The 15,327-nt window shown below is 32.2% G+C and overlaps 2 protein-coding genes across 3 annotated transcripts; one reads left to right on the forward strand and one right to left on the reverse strand.

Moving 5' to 3' along the window:
- Nucleotides 1-302: 302 nt before the first annotated feature.
- LOC132279947 (glyoxylase I 4-like) lies at nucleotides 303-1,576 on the reverse strand. Its single transcript, XM_059782022.1, has 3 exons — nucleotides 1,269-1,576; nucleotides 973-1,078; nucleotides 303-759 (listed from the first exon to the last, which is right to left on the reverse strand). Exons 1-3 carry the CDS (start codon nucleotides 1,421-1,423, stop codon nucleotides 505-507), a joined length of 516 nt encoding a protein of 171 aa, XP_059638005.1. The 5' UTR covers nucleotides 1,424-1,576; the 3' UTR covers nucleotides 303-504.
- Nucleotides 1,577-11,012: 9,436 nt separating this feature from the next.
- On the forward strand, nucleotides 11,013-13,363 carry LOC132279948 (uncharacterized). 2 transcript variants are annotated; one of them, XM_059782023.1, is made up of 5 exons: nucleotides 11,013-11,451; nucleotides 12,083-12,326; nucleotides 12,640-12,804; nucleotides 12,918-12,969; nucleotides 13,064-13,363. In XM_059782023.1, exons 1-5 carry the CDS (start codon nucleotides 11,343-11,345, stop codon nucleotides 13,136-13,138), a joined length of 645 nt encoding a protein of 214 aa, XP_059638006.1. In that variant the 5' UTR covers nucleotides 11,013-11,342; the 3' UTR covers nucleotides 13,139-13,363. The 2 variants fall into 2 exon arrangements, with proteins under 2 accessions (XP_059638006.1, XP_059638007.1); XM_059782024.1 differs by lacking the exon at nucleotides 11,013-11,451 and having other exon boundaries at nucleotides 11,717-12,326.
- The last annotated feature ends 1,964 nt before the right edge of the window (nucleotides 13,364-15,327 follow it).

The following is a 15,327-nucleotide window of genomic DNA, read 5'->3' on the forward strand; positions in this document are numbered from 1 at the left end:
TCCCAAAAACCACGTAGTTATAACTTTCCAATAATATTGTGTCAGTGTAAGTGGTTAGAAAAGTGTGAGAATATAGACCACACCACATTTAACTTTCCAATAATATTGTGTCAGTGTAAGTGGTTAGAAAAGTGTGAGAATATAGACCACACCACATTTAATGAAAAAACTTAGTCCAACAATATATATATCACATGTATATGTTTGTATGCATGATTGGGATCGATACACAGACGAATACTATAGTTGTAAAGAAGATAAAAGGAAGTAGAAATTCATAAGTAATAGTGAGTACGCGTGTATTAATTAAATTGCCCTCTCTTTATTTAATCTCATTCAGCTCTTGAAGCATAAGAATCATAACAAATGAAACAATGAATACATATATATATATATATATAGATAGAAATTAATAAGTACTGAGCCGCCATTAATTGGTATACATTCTTCTTCATGCATGCAATCAGTAAAGTGTATGCCCTCTGATCTTCATCATGGATGGATCTATACGGCTGTTTGTTTGATGTTCTGTTGCTGCTGCTGCATGGTACAAGTGACGAGTGAGCATGCTCGGATGGGGTCTCCTCCTCCTAGTGGTACCACCGGCAAGACATCGCAGTTGCAGATTTCAATCATGAAGCCATCTGGATCATGGAAGAATATCTGATCCACCATGATCCCGCCTTCCTCCACCCTACCCCTCACGTACTCTATCTCCATCTCCTTCAGCTTCTTCTCCACTGTTCCCATGCTCTCACACTGCCATATATTGCCATGCCACCAAGGTCAATATTGTCATTTCACAAACACTAACATATGTGTTTGTGTATACTAATCTCATCCATAAATTTCTTTCAACTTATATATAATTGTCAAATAACTCATGTATACGTAATTGTTTGTCTATTTACACTTATTTGTGTGTGTGTGTGTATATATATATAGACTATACAGAGAGAGAAAGAGACAAACTTGGAAAGAGATGTGGTTGTCCTTGGGATTGATCTGGGTAATCTTGGGCATATTTTCAGGGCATTCGGGTTGTATAAGATGTATGCCGACACCATAATTGAATAACCTGCATATATATATATATATATATATATATATATATATATATAAAGCACTTAATCAGAAAAGCAAATTAAGATCAATGGAAAACGAAATATAAATCAAGAAGACAATTCAATTATAAAAAAAAAAGTAGATTATTTCATTTTAATGAGATATCTTTATAATGAATTAAGATTACTGAATGTAGTACGTACCAAGCTCCATCAAAATCAAAAGAACCAGGCCTCTTGATAGGGTCAAAGCCAAGAACATTGACGTAGAAATCAAGAGATTTCTCAACCGATCGACAGCAAATCGAGATATGATTGACCGACTTCAAGTGCAGAGGATTTCCCACGGTTTCCTTCATTTTCTTGATAACCAAACTTAATTCCAAGAAACCAAGAAGACTCAAAGTTGAGTACTCTTGAAGGATATTAAGTGAGGGCTTAGAGGGATAATCAAATTGAAAAACGAAGTTGCAAATATATATAAACAAAATTGGTAGCGAGAGAGAGAGTCACAGAAGTATTGATGGCTGTGTCGAAGTGGAACAGCTAAGGTATATATATAGACAAGCTTTTAAGAGACAATTGACTGTGTAATAATATATTGTGCGGGTTACTCTTAAGTTTTCAAACATGGTGATGTGTTTTACAACTAGATACCACGTTGATGATTTGTTCTGGTCAAGCTTACCACGTCAGTCGACCATCTGTGTATTTTATTTTGGGCATCCACGCAACAAATTGTCTAAATTTGTCTATGCTTATCTAATTAAACTCTTTGGACCAAATACAATCTCAAACCGCGACCCTAACTATTTTTTCGCTACTTTTCCACAAGTCTTTTTAATTCAAGGAGACTCATTCCCTCATTTCTAAATATAGAGTACTCAAAATGGTTTTTTTTTTTGGGGTTAAATGAGAACAGCCAGATAATTTTAAAACACTTTTCTGAGTTTGAATAGCAAACCAAGAATTTTTTTTTTAGGAAATACAGAAAATTTTATAAATTTACAATAATTCTATTTTTTTTTTAAATAAAAAATAAAAGAGGTAAATGTATTGCAAGATAAAATGATAATTTTAGAGAGGCATAAGGGGCTTGTTCTTGATCAGGACTTGAGCTAAGATTAATTTGGCAGCCTAAAACACCCACATAATTATTAACTAGAAATCTCACCTAATCAGTATCCTCCTTAAGCTTGATTGATTGTTAATAACGAACGTCTCCTTAAGAAAATCAAAAACCCAATTTGCTTATCAAATGATCTAACAATATTTGGATGTATTCAACTCTTTAGGTTCACTAAAATTATTCAGTGATCGAAGTTGCGGATCATCTACCACCTTCAATATAGGTGTTCTGATGTGACCTCAGTACTATAAATTAAGACTCAGGTCTTCTTCATTAATTAGTGATTCAAGTCTTCTATTTTAACCTAAATTAAATTGCCTTTTTATTTTGTTAGGAAAGTTGTGGACTGGTACAAGTTTCCTCGTGAATTGTAATTAGGTGGATCGATCATATATATGTGTATATACAATATTCTTATTTAATGGATTTATTTAGGTGATTAATTTCTAATCTCATTATTGTTGAGGCGGTGTGTTTTTGCTTAATACAATGGGTAAGTTGAATTAGGTATAAATCGATCGCATGCAAATTAATTCTTCAAGACATGGCAACTTATGAAGGGCGACATGACAAAAACACTTTTGGACTTACTAACCATGCGCGCATGCATGGTGGTGGTCCATTACAATGAAACAAATACAAATACACTTTTACTTCAAATGATCGATTAAAGTCATGGCTGGTGGCTTTTTATATATCCTGATGGATGACAAAATTAACTAGATCGACCAGTAGAAATATTGATGTATTAGGTATATATCTATATGCTTCTATATATGAACATTCACTACTTGAAATTTGTCCATTTGAGAGTTTGAGTCGAAATTGAATTCTTACAGCTGCTTTTCATTACTATCTTTCAGTTTTGTTATTGTCAATGCCCTTTTCCTTGGAGAATTCGAATCATAATTGAAGTACTGTTTGGTACATATGAAAAATATTAAAAAAGGGAATAAAAAAAAAGTCAACCCAGAAACATTCATGATATTTTTAAACAAACCCATGCACACAAAATAGGAAAGAAAAAAATAATAATAAAAAAATCCAGAAAACAAACACAAAACTTGTATATGCAATCTGAGGCATGAATTAAACCAAAGAAATAAGAAGTATGACAACGATAAAAGGAAAGATGACAGAAATAGAGAAACATCTAGAAAAAAGAAACTATGCTCATTCCTATCTTAAAGAAGCTGATCAAGGTTTTTTCTTTAATTATTATTATTTTTTTTTAGTTTTTTTTTCTTTTTAGTAAGGCAAAGTAGGAAAGAAGTTGATGATGAAGTTGCCAAATATAGAGTTGATTTGGTGGTATTGCTTAAGATAGCAACTAGGTTACCAGGGTTTGGTTTCTTATTGATTTTATTCTAATTAAAAATTGGCAACATGCATGTTAACAAAGATGCTGACATATACACAGTATATGTCAAGTACTCATTCCCATCAACACAGTACAGTATACGCACATGGCAAATACTTAACCTAAAAATTGGATTTTTATAAGCGTGTTAGATAGGAAGTCTTTCTTAATTTGAAAGCGTCATTTTGTTTAAAAACTCATCATATATATATATATATATATATGTATAGTTTATGCAGAAAATCAGAATATGACAGTACGTACGTAGAAAATATTACTGTATGGGTGCAAGAAATGAATCTGAAATTAAAAGTGATAGTATATTGTGAGTCATGAATTCCGAAAGTGGTAGTAAGAAAGAGGGTAGGAATAGGATACAAGAAAAAAGAACGGAGGTAGTATATTGTGAGTCATGAATCCCGAAATTGACATTTAAAATGGAATAGAGAAAGTAATTAAACAGAGAACTTTATCTAAATCAGAAGGACCATCAGAATTTAAAAAGGTTAAGCTATTTAATTTATATATCATCATTTTCTTCTCACCTTATTGTTTCCTTGATTCCATCTGGAAGGTCTTCCATAACACATTTTTTTTTTCAAGCTTATCTCCGGTTTTTAGTTTTTATCGATGTCCATTCTTACAATATTTATTTTTTCAAGTACATCATTATAATATGCTTTGGTGCCTTTTTTTCCTTTTTTTTTTCGCATACATTTCTTGTATGTGGGAATTGAAACAAAAAAATTTAACAATTACGGTTTCTTGAAAATTGTTCATAATTTGATCATTGAAAATTTACTTGGTTATTAACTTATTGGTTAATTAAATTTCACCATGCATGAGTCATGACACTGTCCATTGCAAGATTGGTAGTGTCCCAGCTTACTATATGGCCCTTCTTCGTCTTTTTCTTTTAGATTAGTTGTGACACTTGAAAAGTGAAAGCAAAATAAATATTTTCTTTCATAGTTGTTCTTTAAATTTTCAAAATTCATTCAAATTGATAATATGTATATTTAAATTTAAAAAGATATATATTTTTTTAGATATAATTAAAATGATTAGATGACTAGAATCTATCATCCCTATCTCATAATGGACAAAACTGGCATAGCAGTTAATTGCTAAGTTGCTAACCTTCAGCCTATTAATGTGTTAAAAGACAAGATAGCCATAGGCCCATAGCATATACTGTAAACTATATACATAAATTAATATATGCATATGTATGTGTGTGTGTGTGTGTTTGTGTGTGTGAGAGAGAGAGAGAAAGAGAGAGAGTGAGTGTTAATTAGTACTTCATATATCAGAGAAGTCTGCTTCAGAGTCGTCACTCCGGCCACACAAATCATATTATTCACGATTTCAACGCATAAGTAGTTTATAATAAATAAATTTCAATCATAAGGTACTACTGTCGTCATTCATATAATTATGGTGTCAAACGGACTCAAGACTTAATTATTATAAATATATAGTATCTTAATCCAACATCAACATTGCCCTCTTTTTTATTCAGAATTTTTTTAATTAAAATCACGCTGTCAAGCTTATCGAAAACTCGATGGAGTGTACTCAAACAAAATCACAGCTTGACCAGTGGAGAAAATTAAGAATACAAGTCATAATATTATATATATGTCTCGTAATTGCTTTGTCCTCTTAAACGCAGTGGTTCATTTCATATGTATAAATACACACACATTATTTTGCAAAAACACGCATTGACCTTCTAGGTTCATGCAAATTTGGTGCAAGATAAATTTATAAGAACATCATTTAAATGATCCGCTATGTATACTATTTACATGCACAATTAAAATATTGTGTTTGGAAATTAAATAATAATGTATAGTTTGACTTAATTTTCTTATAATTTTATTTTCAAGACACCAATTTTTAATTATTGTAATTAACCTTTACTCAAACTCTTATTCTCACCTAAAAATTCAAAGTTTTCCATTATACAAAATAATAGAGTAATATGCTTTTATTAAAGGGTTAAATACAAAAAAAAAAAAAAAAAAAAAAAAAAAAAAAAAAAAAAACACCCTTATAATATGCAAAATGTGCACTTACCTCCCTATTGTTTGAAAATTTTCCTTACTGTTTTTAATTTGTGCAAATAAGGACAAATCATAATTTTGGTAGTAAAATTACTAAATTAACCTTAGTTTATCATTAGTAGCAAGAAAAAAAAAAAAAAAAAAAAAAAAAAAAGGCAAAAGACAAAACATCAAAATTCCCCGTAAATTGGAATGTGAGTGTCTAGTTACCTTTTACCAAATTCAACCATTGTCCTTTCAATACATTCAAGAATATATCTATATATAAATCTATAGTTGCTAAAAATGAAAATTTTATAGATCTACATCACGCGTCAATCTCACTTATCAATAATAATTTTTTAACTGCATTTTATCCCACTTATTAATGATTTTTGAGAAATTGTTCTTGAAAAGTTAATTGTAAACCGACTACAGAAAAAAAATTAAAAAAAAAAGTTCATGGCAAACTCAAAAAGTTTGGCTCACGTAATGTTTAAGCCTTGTGCTTGTTTATTATAAAAAACAGAATATGATAAAAATATCAACATTAATAAAATAAAATAAACAATTTTAAAAAAAAAATGTATTGCTTAAGTTTGTGTCTGACGGAAGAGTAATTACTAGATCAAAATTTTAATTTTAATAGAAATCCTAAGTTAATTTGATAACAATTTGTGTCAAAGCAAATTCATTTAATTATTATTATTATTATTATTATTATATATAATTATGGAGGTTCATTCATTTACAAGAAAATATAGTGCATCTATCATTTAGAGCGGAGATAATATTGGCAGGGACAAAAAAAATTTAGAGAGAAAAAAAAATTAGAGAGAGATAATATCAACGGCCACAAAAAAAATATTTTAGAGATAAAAAAAATTTAGAGAGATTATGGGCGGTGGCGAGATATTTTAGAGAGATAATATATATCTATATATATATATATAGAGAGAGAGAGAGAGAGAGAGAGATAGACTATGACGACACACAAAGTTTTTCTTGAACAAGTCTTGAAACACATCCAAACAAACTCATTTAGTGTTCAAACATATACAAAATTAATAGGGGCATTCTTGTCACACAAAATGGCACTTCTGATTCTTTTTTTTTAAAAAAAATGACGTCACCAACGGCTCTTTTTCATCGAATCCATTCAATAGGGGCCAAATTGCTTAAAAGATGAATAATACAAGCAGGGACGGATCTAAAAATTCATATGAGGGGGCAAATTTATGTAGAAGGGTTTTTTCATAATTTCAGTGGGGGACAATTTTAAAATTATATGCATATAAATGAAAAAAAAAATAGAAATTTAAGAGTATAAAATGCAATAACAAAAATTTCAGTAGGAGCGGAAGCCCCCACTGAGCCCACAATACATCCTTACCTGAATACAAGAAGTTATATGAATTTTTTTTTTTTTTATTTCTAGTAGGAGTATTTTTTACACAATTTTTATATGACAAAGGATTTTTTTTGTACTTAACCATTTATTAAATGGATTTTTGTTTACTGTTGAACACTCCTAAAACTTCTAAACTCAATTGTAGATTGAACTTTTCAAGTTGGTCAGTGTTGGATTTGACTAGGACTCAAGCTCAACTATTGAGACAAAGCGTCAACTTTCAATAATACATAGCAGGCTTCAAGTGCTAGTCCAAGGTGGGCCAGCATTTCAACTACAATGATATTATGTGGACTCAGATTTTGGCCTGGACTGGGCTTGGAAGGATGAAAGCCTCTCTTACATGGTCCATGACGTTGAAAATCATAGTAGAACTTTTTTGCTTTAGTTTTTTTTAAGGGCAAAGTACAGAAAACCCCTCTTGACTTATAACTTTTTTCTGTAAACCCCCTTCATCTAATTTTTTACCAAGGAACCCCATCGACTTGTAACCCTTTTCAATAAATTCCCCTTTTTAATTTTTTACCAAGGAACCCCCGTCAACTATCTAAGGGGATAAAATAATTGATATTTTGACCAAAATACCCTTTTATTTAAATCTTAATTATCACAAATTTCAAAAATTCATATATCACAAACCGTACATCCAAATATTACAAATAATATATGCACAGAAAACTTATAAAACAAGAATTCCAAAAATATAAGATTTGTTTAACAAAACTGTAATGTTACCGATTTTCCCATTTTCCATTTTCTGGAGTTTTCTAATTTTCTAAGAGTATTTTCGTCTTTTTTCGTTTTGCGTGCTATACACCGTGGGTGTGCAGGGTGTGTCTGAGAGTTGATTGGGGCATTCCATTGAGTTCAGGACTCTTGAAAATGTTTCGGTTGTCATTTCGATATTTTTTTATTTTCGGGCCGAACGGTCTCGAGTGGGACCCGCTACCGAAATTGTCGCGTACGGGGGTTTTGGTTGGGTCCATTTGCATTTCATTTATTTTTATTTAATGTGTTTATGTGGTTATTGTAGTCATATGTTTGTGGTGGAAAAATAAAGTTAAAAGGAAAAAAGAAAAGATATTTTAAAGTGGTGGGACCCACCACTTACTCCTTTAGTGAGCATAAGGCCATTTTGGCCTCATTTTTCTCTTCTCCCGGCTATTTCTCTCTCTCTCTCTCTCTCTCTCTCTCTCTCTTTCTCTCTTCTTCACTTTTTTCTTTTTCCTTTTCCTTTAAAACTTCAAAGTTGGATTAATCTCCAACCATTTGGAGATTTTTGGTACTGTTTGCGACAAAACGGAGAGTTTGGCGAGATCTACGCATTGATAGGAGCAATTGCTTGTTTGGCTACCCATAGGATTTTCGAATTTTAGGGTTTTGGGCTTGGACATTGGGGATTTTTCATCACTTTGAGGTAAGATGTCCTAATCCACAAATACTCTGTGATTTTTGTGAGTTTTCTCTACATTGAGTGCATAACATGCTTAATTGTGATTAATCCTTGAAAAATTATTATATTGTTGTTAATGATGTGAATATCTATGTGATATTATATGTGTGGATGATGAATGTGTAAGTGGCCAGTAGATTTGATGTGGGAAGCATGTTTACGTGAAATTGTTTCATAAATTATATGTTTGACATGCTAGACTATTGTTGAATGAAAGTGTATTTTTGTGGAATTTCTTGTAAAGTATGCTGAGTGGTTAAGCTTCAATTTAAATGTATGATGGTAAATGTTGGCATGGCTTGTTTTACAACTTGGACTCGTTGTTGTTGATTTTGTTGTTAAGTCTATTCCTTGGTATGGCATGATCCCGTTTTCCTTATTTTTATACTCTGTTTAGATTCACGGGGTCACAAGAGGTGTGTCTTAGGCACCACCTACTGAGCTTTTAGCTCATCCCTTCATTTAACATTTTTCAGGTCACGGAGTTGAGTTGGTAAGTGTTGATCTTTCACGAGCATGGGCTGAGTTGGAAAGGATCTTCCTTGTACTACATTGTATTTTGATGTATATTTTGTAAAGTCTCAAATTGTAATATAACTATGAGTAATTGGCTCTATTCTGATGTATTTTGAGCTAATTGTAAAGACTATATATATTTCTTGGATGAATGGGATTAAAGATGTTGTATTGTAATAAAATATTGATGTTTTTATCTATGCAATGTAAAAAGTCACTTTTCAATTGTTAGAGCAAGTTTTAGAATCAGTTTCAAAGTTCTTACCTAAAGCCTCTCTTCATTTTTACATTTTTAGCAAGTCCAGTAGCAGGAACCAGCTCGCAAAGCCATTTCGGTCAACCAAAATGTGTACTTCGGTCGACCGAATCATCTCACAACCTCGAGACTTTGTACTTCGGCCGACCGAAACCTCATTTCAGTCGACTGGTTCAGGGGGAGTTATTTCAGCCGACCAGTTCTCCATTCCGGTTGACCGAACTGTGGCTGCTAGTAGCTTTTTGTTTCCTTCTTTAGTACAATTAACCACAGGCCTTGGAAAGTCGTTTAAAGCCTTCTTGGTACATATTTAAGACATAATAATAAAGTATTGACCTTAGGCATGATGTAGATTGACTTAGGTGTCCTCGGTTTCGGGTAAGGACCCGGTTAACGGTTTGGACCCACAGGTTCGGGTCATTACAAAAATTTCATAGCTAAAGAAAAATAGACAATCTAAAAATCTACTACAACAATTTTATTTTATTTTTTTTTACAAAATACTCGTGTTATTTGTAAGAAAATTTTCAGAATTATTTATTTTCTTATGGAGCATAACATATAACAAAATTAGCCCCAATAGAAACCGAATATTCATTTTTAATTTTTTTTTTTAAATGGTGAGTCTATAAAAGAATGAAAATACTTTGATGCAAAATATAATATCTCATGAAATCGATCTCTGTTGGGGCTAAATTTTTTTATATATTTGCCTCCATATGTAAGTGAATAATTCTGAAATTTTTTTTGCAAATATATCGAGTATTTTAGTAAAAATAAAATAAGATTGGTAGAGTATATTTTTAGATTGCCTATTTCTCTCTGGTTATGAAGGTTTGTTTTACAAATTTTATATTTCTGGAATCCTTATTTTATAAGCTCTTCGTGCATATATCATTTACAATTTTTAAATGTACGGTTTGTGAGATATGAATTTTTGAAGTTCTGGAGTATTAAAATTTAAATAAAAGGGCATTTTAGTCCAAATATTAACTCTTTTACCCCCCTTCAAATAGTTGAGGGGGGTTCTTTGGTAAAAAATTAAACAATGGGGGTTATTGGAAAAAGACTACAAATCGAGGGGGTTTTTTTGGTAAAAAAATAGACAAGGTGGATTTAATGGAAAAGATTACAAGTCGGGGGGTTTTCATTACTTTGTCCGTTTTTTTTAATAACAATTTTAAGGAATTCAAGTAATAGAAAATTTAGTTTTAAATAATTATAAAAAATAATTATCCATTTTAAACCAAATTTTCACAAAATAGTTTTCAAAAGACTATCAATAAAGCAGATTTTTTTTTTTTTTTTTTTTTACATTTTCAAATTTTACATTTATCAGGAAATAAAAAAAAAAAAATGTTCTTAAAAAACTGAATCAAATAGAACATATAATATCCAAGAGACCCACATATATTTTTTTCTGAGTTGATTTGGTGAAATTGGAATGTATTTACAAGCCCAATTAGATCTTCATATCGGGCTCAAAGCTTCAAATTCTATGAGACCTGGTAGTGGTCAGATATATCGGGCAAGGCCCAGGCTTGGTTTAGTATTGGGCCACTTCATTGGAAATTAAATGCAACTTTACAATTTTACCCACGTAATTGTTAAGGTTAATTCTCATCATGTCACTCCAGTGACTCCAGTCTGACTACTATGTGCGGATAAATCGGTCTTTTCAAATTGCAAAATGTAGTAAGTGTAGATTTTGTGTCACTCTCTCGGGAAAAACCCAGGAAAATGTACGAGTATTTCTCCACGAGCTGCCACTCAAGCCATTAAGCAGCACTGAAAAGGGCGATAGTCGAGCCTTTTTTTTCTCTACCATGTTTATTTTACCACCAATTTGCGTTGATATATATATATAAATATGCACGTGTATATATATGACAATATGAATTTTGCTTTATCATCAAGAACGCTATGTCGATCGGATCAATACCGTTAGTTACTTGCGTCTCACATAGCAAAACCCACCAAATTTTTTGTCACTTTCTTCATTATTTATTTGGATTGTTTTTTCTGTATTTGATTTTTACAGGTATATTGGTTTATAATGGACGATAAGACCAACAATATATATACATATACACTGACACACATGTATGCCCATGAGGGAGTCCGCAACTGAAGGTACGATTTTAGACTTCATTGGAGAGGAAGATGGAGCTAGAAAGAAGGGATGTATATGGTTACATAGTATATTAAATAAATGTGAGTCTTTTTTCCTATTTTCATGGTTTAGATAATTAATAAAGTGAGCGAAATTAGCCACTCTTTAGGCTTTTGTTTGGAACCAAAATCTTATTGGAATTTGAATTTGAAATGAAATTCCATTTAAAATAAACTAAAATTGAAGGCAAATTGAGTGTTGTAGAGAATTTGAATGGGTTCGTGGATTTGAAGAATTGAAGAAACTGTCTTTGTATAGACATATTGATTAATTGTTTTGATCTTTGATTATTTGTGATTAAGCATTGCATGTTATGGGTATATTTTGAAAATCGGTATTTGATGTGGGTTTTATTTGATGTGGTTTTTGTAGAAGGAAATAACCTGTTCATTTCAGTATGATCCTTCCTTTTTGATTGGGTACACATATTGGGTTGAGGTGATGCGGAGATGATGATTTATAGGTTATAGTGGTTGGATGAAGAATGTGCATTTAGGACATTGTTTGATTGTTTTGTGGAAAAATTTCAGGTTTAGGAGTAACAGAGTGAGAACATTAATTACTGATTAGTACTTTTTGTTAGGAGAAATGAATTTTTGATAGTGGATTGAGGGATTCATTGATTGATTATTTGTTATTGATCAATTGTGAATATGTCGGATGGAACAGCAGTTGGGGGTGGTGGATTAATGAGGCAGAGGCACAGTCAAGGACATTCCTCGAGTGACGAAGAAGACCTTGAAGATGATGCATGTTCAAGACCACCCTCTCAGCCATTACCATGTCCAAGGCCTAATACTTGGGTTGAGGTTGTAGAGAATGTTTTGTGGATTGCTTCTGCAGTTTTTATCATATATTTCGGTGATGGACACTCCAATTTTATTTACTTACTGTGCCATGATAATCGGATTAGAAGGTGAACAATTCTATTCAATCTTAAACATCCATCTCATCTCTCTGATTATTGTTCTTTTAATTACTTTATTGGTACTTTATGTGTTATACGAGTATGTTTGTGTATTTATGTCTATTCTTGCAAAACATAGACATATATGATTGTTTTAGATCAGCTATGTAAGCATAGACATATAAAGTTTTTTATATGCATATAATGTGTATATGCACACACATATGTAGTATGTACATTGCTGAATTCAGTGTTTATAAACTATGAACTGAGGTGATTCTTTCTGCTTCTTATGTTTACTGCTGTTGTATTCCCCGTGCAGAATACCATTATACCTTGGGGTGTTGGTTCTTTGTTTGAATGTTCTCTTCTTCCTGTATACTACTCTGTTAGCATGGGGTGTTCAAATGTGGAGCGAGAAGTGGGAAAATTTCACTACATCTGCCCTGCCATTGTTAGCATTGCTCGGGCTCATCTCCTTTTGCTTGTAAGAGGAACTATATATAAGGCCATGATTTTTATTTTTTGGTTTTATATTAACTTCAGTCCATTCTTGAGACTAGTGCTCTTCATTTTTCCTGAACTCGTTATATATTGCAGTTTCTGCTTTGCTTTGTGGCCAATTTGGAGTTTCTTGACCTTGCCTCTTGTGGTACATCTACATGCTCCCTTTTCAATTTGTGTAAATTTGTGGCTGTTGGAAATTTCACTTGCGGAGACTACCTAATTATTATGTAATTATGCAGTTTACGCTGTTTATGGCTTCCATGGTTATATTGCCCTATTTGATGCTCGGGAAAGTCAGGCCAGAAAGTGAGTGATGTGCTCCGCGCAGATTAAACTTTGGATTTCAGTGGAAAATTCAATGTCCACACTGACTTAGTTGTAGGGTTTGTCCATCAGAACGGGATGGTTGGTGACATTTGCAGCTGCATTTAAGTTCATCAGCAAAGCTGACTGTATGTTAATCTTTGTTTCATATTGAATTCCCTATTTTGTTTTGGAACTACTTCATGTTTGTTCTGTTGTTTCCTGTTTTTAGGAATTTTGATGAAGTGCAAATTAATTTATTGCAAATAGACATTTATTATATAGTCATTAATTACCATTAAGAATGGAAATATGGACTCTACAAAAATGAGTGAGTTAAATACACCATGTCAAAGGAATATGTTCGATGCAATCTTTTACATGATCTGTAATCTGTAGCATGAATATTTGTGAGGATTGTCTGTCTGACTTCATCTCACCATTGAATATATTGAATTTAAGTTCACTATGTGAAAAAAAGGCTTCCCTCTTGGAAATCATTTAAAACTTGGGAGTACAAGTCAGCTTTTGCAAAGAAATCAAATACTGAGATCGAAATTCCTTTAAACTTGGACCATTTTGAAGTTTAAATTGATAACTATATTTACAATTTTATTAGATGGGTAGTGTAGATGACTCTTGAATTTGATATATGTGTGTGTGTATATATATATATTTGTTAATATTTTATATCTCCTCTCCAAAAAGGGAATGTGAGCATCTTTCTTTACCTTATATTCCCGATAGTGCTAGATTTGGAATAGTAACTGATAAGATATGCAAAACCCAACTGGATAAGCAATTGCAAATCCTAGATTTGTAACCACAGCTTACTTTGAGTTGATGAGGATTGAGGATCCCATCCGTCCTTTATGTCATACGTGTTTGTTTCGTGGGAAAGTATTTTGTAAACCCCACTGCAATGACTTTCTTTAATCCTCACAAAGGCACTGTCCTAACCCAACCCATTGTACTGTCTCCAAAGTTGAGAAGACACCTTTCGACATCTCTTTTCCACAACTCCCCACTAAAAGAAAAAACATATCATGCCAACATAATGCATTATTGTACTCTCAATACTTTGTGAATTTGCGTTTACATTATCAACTACACAACGAGATGTTGAAAAACACTACTAGTAGTATATATATATATATATAAGCTTTGGCGCCGAAAAAGAAAGCATTCTTTTCAGAGATTAAGACCAAACAAGCAATCTCTCTTTTGAGGGACACAGAGAATGAAAGAAAGCAAAAGATTAATTGATGACATTTGTGGAAAAATATGAGCTAGATGAAGTACCTATTTTCAACAAATTCACATGCTCTTACGTTTTTCTTTTTATTTAATTTCTTTTTATGTCTGGAATCATTGAACTCTTGTACCTTGTTGCCATGCAAAGCATGAATCAATAATAAAAAAATAAATAAAAAGGGGGCCAAATCCGTGTTTTTTTTTGGGGGGAGGGAGTTTCGAAAAATATTAGACAAGCATTCACGAATGTCCACTATAAAGTTCGAGGTTATACCCTAATTTTGCCTAATCCTTCATTGAAAACGATTGCAAGAAAGGATTGCCCTAATATTTCTGGTAGTTATACTTAACTTTTGAAATTCCAAGTGATTCCTTGGATTATCAGATTGCCCTTTCTCCAGAACTTTCCAAAAGGTTTTTTCAATTCCATGTGTGTGTGATAAACTTTTCTAGTTGGTGCACTAATGAGTGTGGGTTTTTTTTATTTTTATTTTTTGCACCAAACAGAGCAATGAGTGTGGATTGATATGTAACATTGTTGGGCTTCTGGAACACTTCATTTCTCTGTGACATTTTAGCTGGACATAAATTTACAATCCTAATAATTATTTAACATAACCATGACCACCTAGCTTTGGTTATGGCATTAATTTGTCATGTGCTTCGTTTGCAGAAAATCAATGCAGTTGGAAGCATATGACATGCTATTTGCTATTGACAAATATAAAGTAGCAGAGACCAATGTGTCGTGACTCGGTGACATGTTTTAAAAATTTTGCATTGTCAAGTATGATACAATTTTAGATATATCTTGACTCAAGTACCTTACAATGTTGTGAGCTAAACTATACAAAGCGGGAGCGGGAGCGGGAGAGGGAGCGGGAGTGTGAGAGCAGCAAAATTATATCATAAATACTAAGAATTTGACTCTTTAAACGAGAGCGGA

The sequence above is a fragment of the Cornus florida genome, unplaced genomic scaffold (genome assembly GCF_030987335.1).
Source record: "Cornus florida cultivar Cherokee Brave unplaced genomic scaffold, ASM3098733v1 CherokeeBrave_3.0.0_Hap2_Chr10, whole genome shotgun sequence".
Classification (NCBI taxonomy): Eukaryota; Viridiplantae; Streptophyta; class Magnoliopsida; order Cornales; family Cornaceae; genus Cornus; species Cornus florida.

Bases quoted from the DNA above. Each gene is read 5' to 3' on its own strand.
- LOC132279948 (XM_059782023.1), top strand. From the start codon at position 11,343: ATGCCCATGAGGGAGTCCGCAACTGAAGGTACGATTTTAGACTTCATT. The intron at 11,452-12,082 runs GTGAGTCTTTTT...ATGGAACAGCAG, and splicing joins ACATAGTATATTAAATAAAT to TTGGGGGTGGTGGATTAATG. The intron at 12,805-12,917 runs GTAAGAGGAACT...TATATATTGCAG, and splicing joins GGGCTCATCTCCTTTTGCTT to TTTCTGCTTTGCTTTGTGGC.
- LOC132279947 (XM_059782022.1), bottom strand. From the start codon at position 1,423: ATGAAGGAAACCGTGGGAAATCCTCTGCACTTGAAGTCGGTCAATCAT. The intron at 1,079-1,268 runs GTACGTACTACA...ATATATATGCAG, and splicing joins TTTGATTTTGATGGAGCTTG to GTTATTCAATTATGGTGTCG. The intron at 760-972 runs GTTTGTCTCTTT...AATATATGGCAG, and splicing joins ACAACCACATCTCTTTCCAA to TGTGAGAGCATGGGAACAGT.